Source organism: Sceloporus occidentalis, unplaced genomic scaffold (genome assembly GCF_023333645.1).
Source record: "Sceloporus occidentalis isolate IW3139 unplaced genomic scaffold, rSceOcc1.0.p SCAF_10, whole genome shotgun sequence".
NCBI classification, from domain to species: Eukaryota; Metazoa; Chordata; class Lepidosauria; order Squamata; family Phrynosomatidae; genus Sceloporus; species Sceloporus occidentalis.
Genome location: NW_028316990.1, coordinates 35,039,966 through 35,060,614, shown reverse-complemented (window position 1 = coordinate 35,060,614; position 20,649 = coordinate 35,039,966). Strand labels below are relative to the sequence as shown.

Sequence of the window (20,649 nt, the reverse complement as noted above, 5' to 3'; positions counted from 1 at the left end):
AAAGGTGGGAAATAAATTAAATTGAATTAAATTGTTGCAGAAGTTCTTTTGAGTGCAACTCCCATTAACCATAACCAGCACAGCCAAGAGTGAGAGAGCCTAAGAAGGAGTGGCTCACCTGGGTTGGCTTCCCAAACCACTTCCAAAGCTGGCGTGCAGGTAAGAAGGCAGCAATCTTGGGCCTGTTCTCCACAGAAGGCAGCCGCTGGCGCTTGGCAAGCTCTTTGGTGGTTGGCAGGTGGATCCCCTCACGCTTTTTGGGCCGGTTCTTGTTCCCGCTTGGCTGTTTCTGGGCCGCTTGCTGCTGCTGCTGCTGCGGTGGTGGTGGCGACGGCTGTTGCTGCTGCTGCTTGGAGCCTGGCGGGTGGGATGCTGAGCGAGACTTCCCTGCTTGCTTGGCTGGCTTGGGCGGCAAGGTCTGCTGCATGGAAGAGGCGCTGGGCTGGGACTCCGAAGTCTCCTCATCCGAGCTGCAAGAGGAGTCTTCATCCGTGGTGGAGGAAGAGGAGGAAGAAGAAGAGGAGCTGGAGCTGGAGGAGGAGGAAGAAGTGGAGGAAGAGGAGGAAGCAGAGGAGGAGGAAGAAGAAGAGCTGCTAGTACTGGAGGAGGAGGAAGTGGAAGAGTTTGATGAAGACATGGGTGTGGAGGCCCTTGAACTGGCTGAGCTGCCATCTTGGGCACCACCTCCATTCTTCTGCGTTTCTTCTTCTCCTTCAGACTCCGAACTGCTGCCACTGCTGTTGCTTTCAGACTCATCTCCTGCCTGCTCTGCCTGATCTTTGTCTTCATGATCCTTTGAGGAAGCAGGGTTCTCTCCAGAGCCACCAAACTTGCCTGAAAACTTAGGGGCGGAAGCTTCTCCGCTGGCCACTTTGTTTTTAGAAGATTTCTGCTTGGCATTGGTGCTCGCTAAGGAATTGTAGCTCAGTCCCAAGATGTTCTTGGCCTCTCTCCTGCCGGCCAGATTTGCATCTCCCAGCATCCTCATGGCCTCTTTTGTCTTCTTAGTTTTGGGGGACATGACTCCCTCGTGGTCTAGCTTGATCAAAATCTCACTGTCTGGGATCTTCCTCTGAGCTTTGGCTGTTGAGCCGAATTCCTGTGATTCCTCGGTGGACTTCCCTTTCTTTGATTTGACTTTCCCAGAGGAGGCATCAGAAGAACTGAAGGCTCCCAAGATGCCTGAGAGCTCAGTGTACGTCTCACTCCCACGAACACTGCTAAACACTGGAGACTGGAAAGAGGACTGAGAGGGGCTGTGCAGTTTGGCTGAGATCTTCATCTTGCTCCCTTTACTCTGATGTTTTTCTTCTGCAGGAGCCAAGGAAGTTCTGGCAGGGACCTGAGGCGTTTTCTTTGCACCTTTCATGGACTGCTTGCAAAGAGGCTTTTCAGGCAGGTGTGAAGGGTTTGCAGGTGTTTCTCCCTGGTTTGTTGGTTCTGCTAGGACGCTTTCTTCTGGGAAACAGCAAAAAGTAAATCAATGAAATAAACAAATAAAGACAACATTTGCAACTGGTCAAGGTGCCTCTACTCTAGATCCTACAAGTTGTTCTTGTTGTGTGCCTTCAAGTTGCTTCTTACTTATAATAATCCTAAAGCAAACCTATCATGAGGTTTTCTGGGGCTGAGACTGTGTGCCTTGTGAGTGAGTGAGTGAGTTTTCAAGGCTGAGTGTGGTATCGAACCCTGATCTCAGGAGTTGTAGTTCAACACTCAAACCACTACACCATGCTGGCTGTCTAGATCCTAGAACAGTCACCCCAAAACATTAAATTATTACCTATGGGAAAAGGCAAATAACCAAATAGAGATGGGTTGAAGAGATATTCTTCCTACATGAAGGAAGAGCTTCTTCAAAGCTGAGGGGAATCCTCTGGCTCATGGGAGGGGTCCAGTGGGGCCTTTGACATTTCTACTGACACCCGCAAGCCCAGCAATACCCCCATATTCTGCCTAACCCTCCCCCCATTGTTGACAGAGAAACACCAACCACCATACATTGAGATGCAATAAAATGTTATTTCATGGAATTCTCCACTCTGGCCAACAAGAACATCTCCTCCAAAAAAAGAGCCCCAAAGGCAACCAGGAATGACACAGGCACTTCCAGTTCCTCAAACACAACAGGGTGTTGCAGCCAGGTGAGGTAACCAAAAATTGGTGTAATTCTGTGAGCTGTGAAGTATGCCCACCTCTGTTCTAAGCCAACCTGTGCTATCTCACATCCTAACTATTTATCTTTAAAATAATTAATTTTAATGAAAAAAAGAACTTTACATATTGTCTAGTTCATTGGGGATGCCTTCTTAACTAACCAAGGAAGCAAAGACAGCTTCCTAGTGTTTTCCTGCAACACTCTCAGCTAGCTAAAAAATGGTGGTGGTGTCATACCAGCTTTCTGCTTGTTGCTCGGTTTCCTCCCACGTCCTTTGCCTTTTGGTGTCGTCTCCTCAGATCCCATCCCAGTTCCTTCTTTTCCTTCACCAGTATCCTTACTGGATTTGCGGCTGCGGCGTTTTGTGCTGGGCACCAAGAGGGCAGGAGAAGGCTCAGCACCTGGAACAGTCAAAAGCCATTCTTATATACATTACTGCCTCCCAAGTCCATTAGGGATTTACTCAAACTGGAATTATTGGCAGGAGCCTCACATGACAAGCAAATAATGTGTCAGTAAGTTCTGACATGGCTCCCATTTACCATTTCTGGTTTCTGTGGGTTCAGCTAAAAGATGGGCTAGGATTGCACTCTATACTTGAATGGAAACCATCCCAGAGAAGAATGTCTTTACTCTAACAACTCTTTGACAGCGGAATAGATTGCCTTGAATGGTGATGGACTCTACATGTTTGAGAAGTCATATGGGCATCTTTCAGGAGCGCTTTAATTGTGTATTCCTGCATGCCATCTGTAAGCTTCTCTGGTTCTACAAATGCCAGACTCACACTGGATCTTGTAATCAGGTGGAAGAAGCCGGATGTGAGATAAGGGGATCCGTCCAGTGTCGCCATCATCGAACTCTACAGTGATCAAGTCCCCATCTTCTTCCTGATCGTGTGCCCCTAAACACAGAAGAGGAAATAAGAGAGAAGAACAGGGGAAGTGAGCACATGTACACACACACACACACACACACTCTTCACCAGTTAAAATGTATGAGGAATGATGTATAATAAATAAAATATGCAGGGGTTTCCACCTGTTTTGGATTGCATGGCCAGGTACACTTAGAATATGGCCTAAGACAACATGGTCTCACCTTGGACGACTGTTCCTGGGTAGAGGCAGCGGTACTGTTGACTCCAGTAGGCAGCAATCCTTGTGCCTTCAGGCAGGAACCGCACCGAAGGGGGTTTCACGTCAATGATCTGTGTGGAAGGAAGCATCAGTAGCTGGTTTGCTCTGGGGAACACCTTTCCTACATGAGGAAGATGGTTTTTCACCTCCCTCTATGGAAACAGCAGCTTCCTGTGAGAGAGAGTCATGGCCCATCCAGCTTTTATTTTAACACAAGACAGCCAGAGGGTTTGGAGTGGATCTTAGGCACAAATGGGTATCTACGGGTAGGTCCACAACTCAGTGGTAGAGCATCTGCCATAGCTGCAGAAAGGCTCACGTTCAGTCCCTTTACTTTCAGGTAGGGAAAGGAAAGGCTCACATGAAATCTCTGAGAAATGAGGCCACCTAGAATAGATCAGTGTAGGATACTTTTGCTCCTCTAGTTTGTGTTCCCAACTCTCTGTATTCCCAGATAGCATGGTGATTGGTAATGAGGTTATGGGAGCAGTGGTACAAAACATCAGCAGGACCAAAGAGTCCCCAGCCCTGGTATGAGTGGTACGGAGTTGACTGGGCCAGCAAAGCTTTTCAGGGTAGCTGCATCCCAGATATAGACTGTCTTCCCAAGAGAACTTTGGCTGGCCTCCATCCAGTGCCAGGTAAAGGTATTTAATATTCTTCTAGCCTTTCTAGATTGTCAGTGTCTAAAATATGGGTTTTGAAAGATCTTTCCATGATTGTAGTCCTCTGTTGCTGTTGGTTGTTGTTATTATTATTATGTGACTTTCTAAAACTGTTTCAGGTATATTTTATTGTGATTCATTATACTGTGTATTTCAGGCTATTAATTTTTAGTCCGTGAACAATCCAGAGATCTTTAGGTTGGGGGTGGTATTCAAACAAACACACTATACATGTTCAGAGTCTATTGACATACTGTTGACAAAGTCTGTTTGCTCTGCCTAGGTGTTTACTTGTATTTAAATCATAGTTTTGTTTATGCTGTTAGCATTTCTTTTGGGATAGCACGAAACACTGGGATAGCCATCCAGCCACAGGGATATGGGGTACCATGGGTGATGCTATTCAGAGAAGCCTAGATGTTCCAGTCACCCTGTGCCCAGGCTCCTTCTTTCTACCTTCTGCTTTCCTTCCTCAGAAATTAAAAAGGAGTCCAATCTATCCTTCCCGGAGAATTAGGGACTTACCGCCTCCTGCAGCAGCTGTTCCAAACAATAAATGTGGGGGCGATTCCCTCGCTCTCCTTCCACCACAACTCGGTATCTGAAACGTACAGACCCAAAACGCAACAGTGAAGTAGGAAGAGAAGAAGGAGGAGGCTGAGAGACATCAAGATGTAAAAGAAAACAAAAAAAGGAAAACGATCAGAGAGACATTTTGGGCCTTTCCATGCTGCTTATAAGAATCGCTTTAGCAAACAATTTCTTCACATCTATATCTCTTGTCTTTCGTAGAAAATGACAACAGCCCCAAACCAGAACCTCTCCCACTTTGCCCCCCAAACTAGCTGTTTGCCAAATTGGGTAGCCTTATCAAGACTGCTAATTTTGGTCTGAAAAGGAGAAGCACTGTCCTGCTTAATAATTAAGAAATGGATTAATAATCTACACTGAATGCTACAATGCCAGCCGGCTCATTAAAAAAAATTAAGGCCCAGGGGCTGCCACAGTACTAGCAAGGGGCTTCCTTTTCCACACAGTCTGCTGGAACGGAGCCATGAAAATACGAGGGGCTCCATTTAATGAAAATATAATGGTCCAAAATGCTGCACTAAGCAAAGACAGACTTTTATGACTTGTATGTATTATGCACAGCAAATGTTATGCAGATTTCTTGTTTATTAATTTTGCAAACTGATTTTTTTTTTAAAAAAAAGACGTTATATCCTCAAATGACTCCAGAGGAAGATATAATATAGTGTTGAGGATGGGACAGGACAAGCAAGGAAACCAGATACCAGTCCAGTCTGTGGTTGTATGAAAAATTCACCGCAATATTCTGGCAAGGTTTTTCTGCAACAGTGTTAATTCAATGTTGTGGGTTTCTGTTTTAACTGCTTTCACGCATTTGATGTCTTGAACACTGCAAGGGTGATGTTGGTCAAAAGGCAGCCTAGAAATTTAATAAAGTAAGGAAATTGTACGAAAGCGTGTCTCTTACAAAAGCAACCTGCCTGTTTCTTAAGGTCTTCAGTTTAAGATCTTGTCTCAGTGCCTTCTCTAGAAGCATTTAATTGGAAAGCGAGAGAGAGGGCTATTCAGCAGCATTCTCCTTGCTTTGGAATATTCTCCCTACTAAGGTGTGACTAAGAGCCAGTTGGTGTAATGGTCTGAGTACTGGACTAGGACTTTGGAGATTAGGGTTCAAATCCTCACTTGGCCATGGAAACCTACTGGGTGACCTTGGGCAAGTTACTCTTTCTTAGTCTCAGAATAAGGCAGAGGAAAACCCTCTCTGAACGAATCCTGCCAAGAAAACCCTGCAGCACAACTTGAAAGCACACAACAAGGTATGACTGGCACGAACAAGGGAATCTATTTAGCATCAGATCACAAACAAGTTGGGTAGCCTTGTCAAATTTTAATTATTTAGGCTACTCAGTTGCTTTATATGCCTCTCAATCGGATCATTTGTTATGAAGGTTTTTGTTCTCTTGTTCTGTTATCTCTGTACACAGTATAATGAATTTCATCCATGCTTATTGTACACCTCTCAGTATCCATCTAGGTCAGGCAATTCAAGTTCCCCCACCAGCAACCTGGACGGCTTCTTAAGATTTTACTTGCCACTACCAACCTATTTGTTATGAAGGGGGTTTATCCTGAAGTTGAAGACAAGGTCTCCCCTTTGCTCAGAATATGGATCACTGGGATTCTAAAGCATATTTTGCCTTGAACATGAAAGAAAAGGCTGGGATTCTCAGAATTTTGTGTTCACTGTACTTGCATGGAATCATAGGATGTACACCAGAGACCTGGATACATTCACTCCACTCACTGTAATCCCCTCCCCACAAACCCAGAGCGCATGTCCTTTTGCTTACATGTCGGGAGAGTGAACTGTCTTGACATGGCCAGCATAGAGCAGCTTGTCATCCATGGGGATCAGGACCCGCAGACCATCTTTCAGCTCATCTTTGTCAATAATGCACGAACGGGGAGCTGGAGAATAATGGAGGCCCAGAGAGATGGAGAGCAGGTATTAGCAACACTTTCAGAATTTTGCCAAGTATGTCATTCAACAACCAAACATAATAAAGGAGAATGTATGTACACATTATCTTTTCAAGGCTGTGCTCTCACCCTGTTCTTCCCCCAGTATCAAAAAGTCCTGCATACCTTCCCCCCGATCCCATCCCCATTTCTTTTTTGTTTAGTGACATATCAATTAGATCAGTGAGTAGAGTCCGTCTTTTTTTGCTAAAGAACTGTGCAAAATGATTCAAATAATATATATATGGGTGGAGATAGCATGGTGTGGTACTCTGAGTGTTGGACTAAGACTCCAGGAGACCAGGGTTTGAATATCTGCTCAGGGACCGGGTTACCATGGACTGTCAGTCAAAGTCTCTCAGTGTTCTTGCTGTTGTTGCATGCCTTCAAATCATTTCTGACTTAAAGGCAGTTCTAAAGCAAACTTATCACAGCGCTTTCTTGACAAGATTTGTTCAAAGAGGGTTTGCCCTAGCCTCCCTCTGAAGCTAAGAGAGTGTGACTTGTCCAAAGTCACCCTGTGTGTTTCCAGGGCTGAACAGGGATTTGAACTCTGCTCTGCCAGAGTCCTAGTCCAACACTCAGACCACGATTCCATGCTGGATCTCTCTCTCTCTCAGCAAGTTACCTTAGGATAGAGACTCAGTAAGTCAGAATTGAAAGCATACAACAGCAGCAGCAACACTACAGGTACATACATTTTTCTTATCTTCTACTTTTGGAGGGTGAGGAAGAGAGATACAGCAGCAGGATCTGGGAAGGCAATCTGTTAATCCCTCACCTGGAGTAAGTGGCCTTTCCATAAGCACACTCAGTGGCACGTTCTCATCCTCTGAGAAGCTGCTATCTTGGTTTGGCTCAAAATCCTCCTCAGCAGCCATGCTCTCCATCAGCTTGCTGACAGCGCCTCCTTTTCCTCGGTTCTGGATGGGGAGAAAATAGGCAGCTATTTGCACAACTTTTCCATTGCAGCCCACTCTCTTGTTCACAATAAATTCACACTTAAAAATGCCTCTCCTCTTCTCCCCACTATCCATTCCTCTTGGTTATCCACAGCTCCCAATGCTCTGGGTTTATTTTGCCATGACAAATACACAGAGAGGGAAGAAAAGGAATGCTATCAAGAGGGCAAGATAGCCATGAAGTGTAGCGGACAGTGACTCTTCCCTTTAGATTCATGAGCATTAGCTCACCTTGAAAATCAGATGGTTCTATAACCTGGAGTTTTAAGGGATAGAACCTGGACTCCCCTGCATGCAAACCATACATTCTTTCATTAAGAAATAGCCTTCAGTGCTGAGAAAGCTTGTTAATACATCCTCTGGACTGTCACAGTAGCATAGATTTAGTTTCCAAAATGTTCTTCTTACTTCTGCCCCATGAAACAGTACCATGCTAGTGCTAGGAAATGTGTGATTAAAAATTGATTAATGATCCCTAATTTGTTCCATTTTCCCAACAATTTGAAGTTCACATTATGAACTACCAATAGCATTTTAAAATTTATTTTTAGTACTGAATAATGATTGGTGTTTTAATCCACTACTTTTGGGGGATAAATGAGGGGAGGTACTTTAAAATGCTAACTCTGGGAATATAATGGGGGAAGGGAGAGGGAATGGTTATTCAACGCAACTTTTTAAATTTAAAGATGTTATGTCTGGTAAATTATGATCAATGAACCAATTTTACCAACAATTAAAACCAGCAATCACTTTTAGACATTTCTCTTAAGGGATTTAACACTTCTGAATTAAACTTTTCTTCAGTAATTCAGCATAAATTGGTTCAGCACAGTTAGGCCATGGATACTCCGTGGATCACCTTGGGCAAGTCCCACTTTCTCCACCTAAGAGGAAGGCAGTGGCAAACCTCCTCTGAATGTATCTTGCCAAGAAAATCCTATGATATCGTTGCCATAAATCAAAGTCAAGACCTGTGTGATGTAGTGGATTGAGGAGCATTGGACGATGACTCTGGGAGACCAGAGTTTCAATCCCTGCTCAACAATAGACACTTGCATCACAAGTCACATACTTTCAGCCTCAGAGAAAGGCAACATCAACCCCTCTCTGAACAAATCTTGTCAAGAAAACCCTCTGATATGTTTTCATTAGGATTGCCATAAGTTGGGAACGACATGAAGGGACACAACAAGAATTCAGAGTGAATGTAAAGGCACATAAAGAACAACAAAGATGAACCAAGAGCTTGACCTGGCCTCATGAATTTCTTGGTACATAATCTGTTGAGATCAACTATACAGCATCAGTCTCTCAAGAATAGAGTTCAGAGAGCCATAAAAATATGACTATCAGTCTGGCTCATTTGCCTCAGTAAGACGTGCCCCATTCCCTTCCCAACTAAAGCTCAACCAACTGTTTTCGTTCTGCAGCCTGGACTCTTACCTCTTTCTTCACCTCTTTGTTTTTGCCTTTCCCTTTGCTCTTCTTGCTGGAGCCCAGGGAGCTTGCCAAACTGGCTCGGATGTCCAGTGGACAACTGACAATGCCAGGAGGAGAGAGGCAAGAGGAGGAGGAAGAAGAAGAAGAGGAGGAAGAGGAGGAGGAAGAGCAGAATGGACCGTCTTTGTTCTTCTTCTTCTGAAAAACCAAAGTTGGAAGACAACAGGAAAACTTTTGGTCAGTAAAATTTGACAGATGGTTGTGAGGAGAAAAAACTGGCAGCTCAGCAAGTGAAACCAAAAGGAAGAAGTCATCCTCCTTTATTAAACAAAGTGGCACTGGGGATCAAATCTATCTGCCATGCCTGGCCTGGCAACACGTGATCCATACCTTGCTGAGCTCTTTCCTCTCCTTTCCTTTGCTTCCCTCTTTCTTGGGACTCAGAGATGTACCCTTCACACAGCGCCCAGTTTTGGAAACTGGGGTTGAGCTGTTTGCTGAGGTGGGAGACAGGATGGCTGACGTCATGGTGGCATCGTGAAGGAAGATCCGCTCGCTCCTGCGCCGGTTCCAGAGGTCATCATCACTCATTTCCAGACCAAACTCAAAAGTCAGGTCCTTGGGTGACTTGAACTTCTTCAGTTTCCGGCTCTTTTCGGGTACCATCTTGGCCTTGTCCAAGCTCCCACCTGGAGTGGAATCCATGGTGTTCACGGACTGTATAACTGTGGCACTGCTTTGTTCAAGGAGGCCCTTCTTTCCACGCAGCAATCCAGAGGGTGATTTCTTCCTGATCTTCACCTCGCTCTCTGAGTCTGTGTATTCAAACTCTGTCCCTAAATGTGGAACAAGGCGGAGGCCAAATAAACAAAAAGCAGTCATCTCCAATGTTTTTTGAGACTAGTGTAGGATTCTACCACCTACTCTTTACTTTAAGGCAACCAAGCACACCCCGCACTGAATCTGCATCTGCAAATTCATTTTTAAAAAGCATTCTTGCATCCGTTCAAACAAATTCACTTTGCTCAGGCTGAACCTCAATACAGATGATCTGGGAATCTGTTTCATTGAACCTGATGGAGTTTAATTCTGAGCAGTCGTGCCCAGTACTATTAGCCACTGGCCAGCATGAAAACCTACAACATGTGCTATGACAGGCCTTATATTTCATTGACTATAAAATTCAGGGTAGTAAATTAAAACAGCAACTGCAAATAAAATGCTTAGTGTAAGAATCCGGTTAAAATTGCATTTAATTTTTGTGTGTGCAGACATAGCAAAAACAAACAACTCAAACAAAACAGCAGTGTGGTGCTGTGGTATATAGATCACTACCTTTCTAGATGGTAATCAAATTTTATTGTCTAAGGTCCTAAAAGCAATCTGATGCTAAGTAATGTGACAAAAAAACCCAACAACCCTCCTCTCAAGACTTCACTGCAAAGCACTTGCCACATAACAAAATGTATTACAAGTCTTATCTCATCCATTTCTGTAGCAATCATAGCAGGAAGGCTGGGATTATTTCCAATTTAGATGAGCAGAACAATGTTGAACCTGAATTCTCCCCCACATAAACCTCTGCAGTGGTTAAGATATCCAGCTCAAGTCCCGCTCCATTTACCTTCATCATATGAGGCAAAAATAATCTAACAGGTATGAGCTGGGCCTTGACTGAAATTGCCTCCAGGCACTGGAATGACCTCCTTAGGGATGGCCTAAGGCAGCCCCAAGTGGCTTTTGGAGGACGTAGGGCTGAATGGCTCGGGGGTGCTTAGCTGCTGAATTTGCTGTTTTGTTGTAATGTTTGCCTGCATTCTTATATATACAAACATGAGCCAGGGAAAGGCAGTATATAAATATCTTTAAAATGGAATGGGAAGGATTTGACTGCATTCGGTGATTGTTTTACCCCCATCCCATCTTGCACAAGGCAGCTTCAGGGCTTTTGACAGTACATTTTAAATCCTGCAAACAGCTCAGCTAGACAGCTTCTATTACAGAAAGATGAATATTGTATGTTAGGGTGGGAGTCAGCAAAATATGGATCTGATATCAGCAAAATAAAAAGTTTTAAATCTGTTAGAAACCTCCAAAATACTGTTTTTCCTAGCTAGATATAATGGTGGAATGGTTGCCCCATTGGCAAGACCTCTTCAGCACATGATGTCCATTTAATCAGATGCAACTGATGAAAGCTTATGCTAGACGTGTCCTTTTCTCAGTCTCAAAAGTGTTACAGGGTTCCTTTATAGCTTTTTATGCTGATACAGCTAACACAGTTATGTCTTTGAACAGTGTTACATGGAAGAAAGGAGGACTGTGAACAGTTATTCTCTCTGTTTTCCTGGGCATTTTTATGACACAGATACTGGTTGCTGGTCCCATTGTACCTGGTCACTCTGGGAGCAGCAACCAAGCAGCTGACCAGCTAGTCTTCCTTTTACTTCAAGGCTGGTTGGGGAATTTTGGGAACTGTAGTCCAAAAGGTATCTTTTCCAAGCTTAGGAGACTCAGACATGTGAAAACATTGCCATCGTGACACCAGAAAACATCCTTCCTCCCCACTAAACTCAAGATTTTTGTTCAGTTAAATTTATGGTGGGAGGCAGGGCATCGTAAGAGATGTGCGACAATTCTGATATAGCAGATAGGCAAGGCAGGCTAAAAATAAGCTAGCCTCCCATGGAAAGACATCAGTTTCTATTCTGAAGCTCACTATAAATTCCATTATCATTTAATACATATTAATAAAGGGTTTTATAAATGGAGCCTTTTACAGCCCTGACTGACTTGGAAAGCTGTTGCCCTGGGGCCACTTCTGCAGCCGCTGGCACACAAGGGAATTAAGGAGTGAAATTTCCATTATTCATGGAGAGCAGGGTGGCAGCAGCGGTGGAGAGACATAAGGGGAGGTCGAGCTAGACAGGAGATGTGCCACCCTCCAGCCCAGTTCCCTACTGAATTCTCTTGCGCATGGAAGCACTAATTCTGAGGCAGTTCTGCAGAAATCATCCACCTCTGTAATGTAGGTATGTAGATCTGAATGCAGATGTGCCCTAAATCTGGACAGATTAGCATTTGAAAGTGTCCTATTCCAAGGTCACACTATTGGTCCACCAAGTGCAAAACAACTATCTTTTATTACAGCCACAGACCAGCATAAAAGGGAAGGCTATAATCAATTAAAAACTCTTAGAAACAAAAGGTTATAAACAAACATTATTGTGTTATATAAAATACTATATCAAACCCTTTATCCATCATATTACAAATTATTCTAGTTAATAATTTCTGGTCTGTAAAAATTATTCTAGTCTGTAGTACAAGTCATGACCCAACAGATTTTAATCGCCACTGTACATAATTTGACCACTTTATTTGTTACATCGTAGTTAGTATCTGAAAACAACAGGGAGACATAGAACTTGTCTGTACATCATGGATATTTGTGATATATGGGTGAAATGAGATTGATGCGTAAGTCTAACACTGAAACAGTACATGTTCTTCTGTTTCTCTTTATCTGGCCCCAAGGGCATCGTCTCTCCAAATCCTATACTTTCAAGAAGTCATCTAAAAGTAACTAGCTCCTAGATCAAGATTGGGCAAAGTATGCCTATGGGTTACATGTGGCCTTTGAGACTTATAGGCACAGCCCCAAAGCACCCCAAACCTACAGATTAAAGGGTTTCAAAAAAAAATCAGGGTAATTTTCATGCCATTTTTGACCCCCCCCCCCACCTTTGTGAAATGTGTCTAAACCACAGCAGTTTGCATCCCCTTATTTTCCAAAGCCCCACCACCACAAAATAAATCTTTTCTTGTCTTGATCATGCCCACCTGGTCAGCTCCTTCATCTACAGTCGAGTCAAACCCCAGCCTGCCACATGCAAAGAAGATGCTTTGCTGCTGAGCAATGGCAGTGCACAAATAAGCTTACCCATCAAGCTTTGCCTCTCTTCCTTCTTCTTTGCTTTCTGCTTGGCTTCTAGCTGGACAATGGAAAGAGAAGGTGGGATGACAGGACTCGGCATAGCACTGGCTGCGAATCTTGCAAGCAGCCCCAAGCCACTCTCATCCAAAATGGGCAGTGAAAGCCTGTCGGTGGTGCCCATCCCATAGCCTTTGGCTTCCTCCTCTTCCTCTTCCTCCTCATCCTCTTCTTCTTCATCTTCTGAGCTAGAATCTGCCATGCACAAGACAAGAAGCCTGTTACAAATCAGGGTCCAGGCAGGCCATTCTTCCATCTCAGCCTGATAAGAGTAACATATCATGGAGGTCCCACCCAATACTATGGCTAGCATCTGTTAGAGACATGAGCATGCATAAGTTTCCCTTACAGATATGTATATCCTTTCTTGTGTGCTGTAAGGATCGGTAATCTCTTTGTCCCTCCATAGTAGCCAAAGGATCATAGAAGTATTGGTAACTAGATGCAAAATGAGTACATCAGCAGAGGACCCCAGTGAATCTCAGTACTGGTGTCATCATTTTGCATATGACTACAGGGACATAGCCAGACCTCTTCTGTGATCCTGCCTGCTCCCCACAAAGCAGGGCATGACTATGCGGATGGTTTCCAAGGCTGTTCAGTAAACTGGGGCTCAACCTACGGTAGGTCCACATGCAGACCAACGATGCTGCACTGAACCATACAGGATTGCAACCAAGGTTCATTATTCCATTCCTTTCTTGACTGAATTGTTTATTTTTGACCTCCTTGAAAGAGTAGAGAGATCTCACGAGAAGAGAACTTCTGCGCAAAGAGGGAAGATCTGCAAAGACTTACAAGTTAAGAGAATCAGTGTGCAAAGGGATCTTGTAGCACCTTTGAGAGTAACTGAAAGTTAGTTAAGAGAAGGATGTCAGTTCTGAAATAGCCTTCCCTCCCTCTGGGCTTAAACACTACTCTGCTCAAAATATACCAACAAGACAGAGAAATGGCACTTATCCTTGGGGAAAATAACCTACAGATGTTAACTGTTGCTGTTTCTGTCTGCACAGCACAAACTATAAATGTCTCAAATTCCCAGCTCCTGCTTTCTTCCCACACTAAGCAAGAACGAATGAATCATTCAAAGCAAAAGTTGTTTTATCCAGAGCTACATTTATAAATATTCCCTTTCTATACAAAAATGCAGAAAAGTTGGAGAATTCTGCTCCTGTCCTCAGAATTTGAAAATTTCCCCTTTCCTTTAAAAAGAGAACACACATTCTTAGCTCATGATGGCTGTGAAGGCAGGTCTGAAGGTCTTGGAGCAAAGACTAGTGAATATTTCTCAAATTAGAAAAGGACCTCAGTAACATTTCCAGTATGCAAGGCTTCAGGAAACAACAGACTCCCTCCACCACTTTTGCTGGAAGGCAAAGAGGGATATGAAAAACAAGGAAATAGATCCAAAAAACTGCTCAGACACAGACTTCTGAATAGCAAAGATGGATTACCCTACACAGCACAACATCTGCCCTTGCTGCCTTTCCTACTAAATTATCCACCACTAATTATAATTTAGGACTCTGCCATTCCTCATTTAATGCAGCTGAGATTTAGAAGCAAGCTGAACAAGGGGTGGGTAAAGGAAGTAAGAATTGTTAGCCTATATCTATGGACTTGGATAAATGATGCACACGTTAATGTAAGGACCCTCTTGAAGCTTATGCAACACAGTGAAACAGCCTGCATCTCTAGTGTTTGTAAATCTAGTCATCACATTTTCTGAATAGGTTTGGGAATACTATTGTCTCACCGTCTGACTGCTCCGAGTTGTGGCTTCCACTGAAAACTAAGTTTTAGGGCTGGTTCAACTGCCAAGACCGCTATCTCTTCTCCAGCTGCCATTGGTCCCTGCTCAACTTGTGATGTCAACTTTGAAAATTCATCACAAACCTCACTATACTGGTTGGCAGCAGAAAGGGTTGTTGGGTCAGATCTGCTCCTGCTCCTGAACATATCATGGAGCAGGACTAGGGACCATAAAAGGCTGTCATACTGGGCAAAGGTACCTTTCTCTTTCTAAAGGCCAACTTTCAGCTGCAGCCGTCCCATCCTCATATAACTATTACCTTTCCAGTCGAGATTTGTGGGGTGGACATAGAGATGCCAGAAACAAAAACAGAGAGCTGGGTGCTCCTTCGTGCCTCTTCCCACTGCTCTCCTTCAAGAAGGTAAGAGCTGGCAGCAATGGAAAGTTAGAGTTTATAAAGGAAGAGAGGAGAGATACTTTTGCCCAGCCTGATGGAGCTTTACAGTATGTCATCAAGCTCCATGATCTGTACAGGATTCAAGTTAGAAGAGCCCCATCCCATACCCAACCTAACAACTCGAGTGGCAAGAGAAGATCTGGCACAGCTATCTCCAGTAGACTAGTCTCTGGGATGCTTTCTGTCAAAATGAAGGGTATAATGGGTGTGAGTTTCTGATGCTTGAAAATCTGGAAAGCATGCAACAGAAATGGGGCATATTGCTTCTACCAATCACCCTTAAATCACAGAGGTCCGCTTCAGAAAATCTGTTTTATGGATTACTAAGGGATCACTATTAAGTGGCTAACACGCATGTTATGCCTGCAGAAGATCCAAGTCTCCGGAGTCACAGTCTAACACTCAAACCACTACACCATGCTGGCTTCCTTAATATTAGTATTCAGGCTTATGAACAAGGGTTACCCTGGCTTTTTTATTTCATTGACCAACCCATCTGGCAAGCAATCATTTCATTTCCAAATGACAAATTGACCCTTGCACTCAGTCATCAGCACAATAGCTAAACCAAACCATAACTGCCAAAATGGAAATCCAACAACATTTCGTTATGAATGCTATCAGCAGTGTGACCCCTACTTATAAGACAACTACACCTTCTTAGTGAGCAAAATAGTCTTCATAACAGCTCAGAGAATTGTGAGTGATAAACCTTTAGAGCACTAAGTAATTTTAGTAAGATTCCAACATATGAAGATGTAGAGGATCATTTTGTAGAAAGTTCTTTTGGATTTGTAGGAAAGGTTCACAGTGATTTATTTACTCATTTGGTATTTAAAAGACTAAATGTGTGGTGGTAGGCTTCCATATTTTCAGTTCTGGATAATGGGAAAGGTCTGCACATCTGATTTTATTTCTAGCTTGCTTTCTGTCTAAACCTCAAAGCTCCTAATGACCATCATAAAATTGTAACAACAAAAACAACTCCATAAATAATACAAACAGTTTTTCATTATTATAGCCATAAAAAACATCTAAACAAAAGCTCTTTCTCTGTTAAGCAAATCAGCTTCTCTCCTACCCCTGAACCATGAGGACTATGAAGTTATTAGTTTTAGAGAAATAAATGCCAGACAGTATACTGTATTAAGAATCGTGTGTGGTACAAGTTGCCCCCTGTTGATGCATATATTTAAGGACAAGTTTTCTTGTGGTATTGTCAATTGAGTACCAAAACTTTCCAAAGCACTCCCCTCCCCTCAATGAGCAGCGAAAATAAATAAAGCAAACAACAGTTTGGTTAAACAACAGACAAGACATTTGTTAAGTAACCACATAAATGCAACAAGATGACTGGAGAAAGCGTGGGCAAGGGATGAGGGGAGAAAAGGGAGAGCAATGCACATTTAAGATTAATATTGTCTTGTTAAATATATATATATAAAAGGTTTATATATATTGTAGCAAACACAACATACTTTCATCATGGTGCCAAGCAGCAAAACTACAGCACACAAAGCTGGCTAAGTGCAGGCAGACTATAGGCAGCTATTGGGTCCTCCACATCTGGCTTAAATTGGCCAGTCCAAATTCCGGTTAACCATTTGGGTTTTGTTTCACAAAAACAAGGAAACTTCAATTTTTTTGCCATGTGCGTATCATGCTTTGGACTCCAGAAATAGGCTTTGAATTTTATGGCAAAAGAAATCCATTGTGATTAGAAGAATGCCCACCCCGCCGAAAAATAAAAAAATCCCACAGTTTCAGTGTTGCTGTTGTTATTGGACAGGGGAAGTCGGGTGGAGACTGCAAAACTACCGAGATTTAAAGAGGATATATAGAAAAAGGTATTTTTTGCCTACCTACATAATAAGGTTCAGGTTCATGCTTAGGGACCTTTCGCTGAGCAGTGTCTGCCCTGCTCCAAGCCAATCGCTTTGCTTCTTTAGTGGCGCGCGAGAGCAAACGCAAGGGACCGATATAGACACTCAAAGCATCATGAGTAAGGGTCAGGGGTGAAGGGATTGGCCAAGCAGCTGCAAGGAAAGAGTGAGCACGCTAGAAAAGCTGAAGTTATTAATGGTTTTAGTAAATCAGGGAAAGCCATCAGAAATGCTATTACGCAAATATCCCTTAAAACGAAACTCAAATTTAGATATCGATAGAAATAAGATAGGAAAAAAAGGTTAAAATATTCCTCCCTTCCTCCCACTGATTCCTCCCCCTCTCCCAGGAACATACCTTTTTGGAGTTCGCTCAACAACACATAATGTTTGGAATATATATTTTCCCATAACTTGTGAAGGGGTAGAAGAAAAAAGAAATCCTTGGAGCGGGGGAGACTTTAGAAATTAACAATAAATTATATATCTGGTTGTCAAGAGCAAAAATGTGATTGAACAACCCTAGGGCATCTAAAACGGGACAAAAGTGGTGTTCGTTTTAGAAAACAAAGCCATTTTTAGAAGCAAAAATGGCCACATGTAGTCATTTGCAAAGTTTCGTTTCATTTGCAAAGTACATCTCTTTTTTAAAGATACAACCACAAGCCACTGAGGAATAACCTAAGCACAGCTTAGCAAGCTGCGTTTAATGCAAAAGAAAGGAGAGGTCAACATGCAGATTTGCTTTTCTTCCTGGAAAAACAAAGCACCTGAGAAAACGGCAAACCAGGGATATTTGAATAATAGAGAGGACATCCCCAATTTTGTTAATTTCATTCCCCCTTCCCCTGCAATTCTTTAGGAGTGATGAGGGATAGCGGGATGGAGTGAAGCAGCAAGCTAAACCACCTACTGAGAGACACAGCAAGAGAGACAAGGCAGACCGGTTTAGTTAAAAACAAACTGGATATTTTTAATAAAAAGCTTGGTACCAAATTGCAGTACAAACATCAAGGGGGCACTCCCACGCAACAAATATACTAATTTACAAAGCTTCCTCCCAAACCTCTAACACAGGCCAAAATGAAATTGGGAAAAAGGAAGAGGGGAAGGGAAAAAACAAAGAAGCCACGTATAACAACAATGATGGCGACAAGAGATGAAGGGTTTTTTAAGAGGGGGAAATCAGAAAGTGTTTGCGTCTGTGTGTAAGGGGGGTACGGTGAAGACTGAACCTCCAGCTCTTGGAAGAGCCCATTGATCATAAAATAAGAGCGACAAAGGCAGAACATTGTTGTATAAAAAGAATCCTGATAAATCAGGCCATACAGCCAAGGAGACAGTAATCCAAGATTGCTGATCACTGCACCATCCAAGACGGATGGCCACCGCACCATCCCACCCAAATCCCATGCTCTCTCATCACTCACTCAAAACACGGAAGAGTTTTGTTTTGTTTTTGTGTTATAATCTAGTAACCTTGATCGAACGAGTCCTCCGAAGAATCACTGAACGACGATCCAGCTTCGGCCTCTCTGGGCATCAAACAGAACGGCTGCTTCCTGGTCGCAGCCAGTTTAGATTTGAGAGTTCTGGTGGCGGAGAGGCCCTTTTTGGTTGCTTTGAGGCCTCCAGTGATTCTGCAGCTCTTTGGGGCCACTACACTGTAGAGGCTGGGGGGTCTCATTCTGGAGCTGGTCGGGGAACGAGAAGGCCACCCGTCCTTCAGGGATTCATCGTCTTCCTCAGAGTCTGTATCTGCAGTCAACGTAGTTATTATTTATATATATACATATAGATGAACAATGATTGTACAGTTTGCCCATCTCAGAGTTGCACATCTGCCTGCATCACTCAGGGAGTATAAACATTTACTAAAGGATATACTACAGGGGGGGAAGTCTTGCTTTGAAAACACGCCTCTTAATCCTGGCTATCCTACTCCTTTCTTGTGGAGTTTGATGCCGCTGGGAGATGTAGCACAACCTCTAGGGACTCAGGAGCTGAGACCCATAGCAATAGAATAGAATAGAAATTTTCTTTTTACCCCTCCTCTCCTGCACGATCGAGGTGGCTTACAACACAGTAGTATAGAGCACATGCTTTTTATGTATAAGGTCCCAGATTAAATCATCAAGTTGCAGGTAATCCTGAAAACTAGTTGGGCAAATACTCAAGACTTGGCATAACGCTGCCTCCTCCTGGTGAGAAAAACAATCAAAAGACCAAAGTCAGAGAGAACACACTTTCCTTCTCCTCTCTCTTAGCTAAATGGCTGTTGTGAAAAAATGCAAGACTACTTTATCATCCATCAGGCATAGATGTGAGGGAAGATGGTTATTGGTATACACTCAGTATAATGTCCACTCCACTGCTACTACCCCTGACTGCAATTCCATTCTGATAACTCTTTACTTCTAAAAAAAGTCAACCAGAAACCCAAAAATATAGGAGAACCAAAAATAAAAATTGCTTACTGTAGGAATAGCTGCTAACTTCAGATATTGCTGGTGAACTGGAAATCTTCAGGTGACCCTTGACTCTTAGCCCCATTTCCATCTTCTTCATTTTGGCAGCCATTTTATTTTTACCTTCTTTGGAAGCTTTCAGCGAGAAGCTCATAGTTTTGGCCAAGCGCTTCCTTTCATCCTTGCCAAGGAAGACTTCGTGGGGTGAGAAGTATCTACTGCTGTAACATCCGCCGTTTTTATGCCTGCCTGCAGAACTGTCTGCAAACTTAAAAGGGGATTTCAACTTGTGTCTGGTGAGAGATAGGGCTTTGTCAAGCTTGCTCACCAGTTGCTCCTGATCAGATGCCAGCTTCTTCTTCTTAATCTTTAACTGCAGAAGGAGGAAATCGAATGGGCACAGGTGAATACATAGCAAATATCACCGGCATCATGTTGTGTGTTGACTTATGGCAACCCCATGAATTTCTTAGGTAAAAACTACTCAGGAGTTGGTTTGCCATTGCCTTTCTCTCTGAAATCTAGTCCACAGCAACTGGTATTCCTTGGTAGTCCCACATCCAAGTACCAACCAGACCTGACTCTGCTTAGCTTCCAAGATCAGGTGGGATCACCTAAATCCTTCAGGCTATTTAGCAGAGCTGTGTAGTAAGCATCCCTGAGTCATGGAACTGGAAGCAATTTTGGATAGAGTCAGAGTGAACAGAAAGGTACCAGCTCTGAGTCTGGCTTCAAAATAAAAAAGTTGTACTATTTTAACAATATGCTTCTGTTAAAACCAGAAGACACACACAAAAAGTGTCAATACAGCCAGTCAGGGATGCACTCAATTGCACAGATGTACTAACCTCACTGGAGAAGTTTGCCAAGACATCTTGTTCATCCCAACTGCGGTTCCTGCTTTTTGCCTTCCTGCACTCCATCTCTTCTTCATCCTCAAGGAGAATGCCCCTGTGCCTCTTCCTTGTACCTTCACCAGTCTCTGAGTCTTCAGAGAGGAGTAAGGACTTGCTTAGTCTGGAAACCAGATGAAAAGAGATTGATTGATTAATTGACTGATAGTATATTCCATCTATTTGATACCAAATTTTTAAAAGCTTTACATAAACAGTTCCATTTTAAAACACTAAACTACAACAGTTAAGAACACATTAGCCATAGGGGAAAGGATAAAACA

At 43.1% G+C, this 20,649-nt stretch overlaps 1 protein-coding gene across 4 annotated transcripts in view; it reads right to left on the bottom strand.

The window, feature by feature from the left end:
- Positions 1–20,649, bottom strand: part of TNRC18 (trinucleotide repeat containing 18) — a 76,758-nt gene that overhangs the window by 4,892 nt on the left and 51,217 nt on the right. For 2 of the 4 annotated variants that reach the window (XM_089477139.1, XM_089477142.1), the window contains 14 exons: positions 20,321–20,489; positions 19,482–19,845; positions 18,484–18,762; positions 12,861–13,106; positions 9,308–9,753; positions 8,921–9,115; positions 7,294–7,435; positions 6,344–6,461; positions 5,290–5,412; positions 4,488–4,563; positions 3,260–3,368; positions 2,946–3,062; positions 2,395–2,559; positions 119–1,458 (listed from right to left, as the gene is read on the bottom strand). In XM_089477139.1, coding sequence (XP_089333265.1) covers positions 119–1,458; positions 2,395–2,559; positions 2,946–3,062; positions 3,260–3,368; positions 4,488–4,563; positions 5,290–5,412; positions 6,344–6,461; positions 7,294–7,435; positions 8,921–9,115; positions 9,308–9,753; positions 12,861–13,106; positions 18,484–18,762; positions 19,482–19,845; positions 20,321–20,489 — 3,889 coding nt within the window. The remainder of the gene's footprint in view (positions 1–118; positions 1,459–2,394; positions 2,560–2,945; positions 3,063–3,259; positions 3,369–4,487; positions 4,564–5,289; positions 5,413–6,343; positions 6,462–7,293; positions 7,436–8,920; positions 9,116–9,307; positions 9,754–12,860; positions 13,107–18,483; positions 18,763–19,481; positions 19,846–20,320; positions 20,490–20,649) is intronic. The other 2 variants (XM_089477140.1, XM_089477141.1) reach the window with 2 other exon arrangements.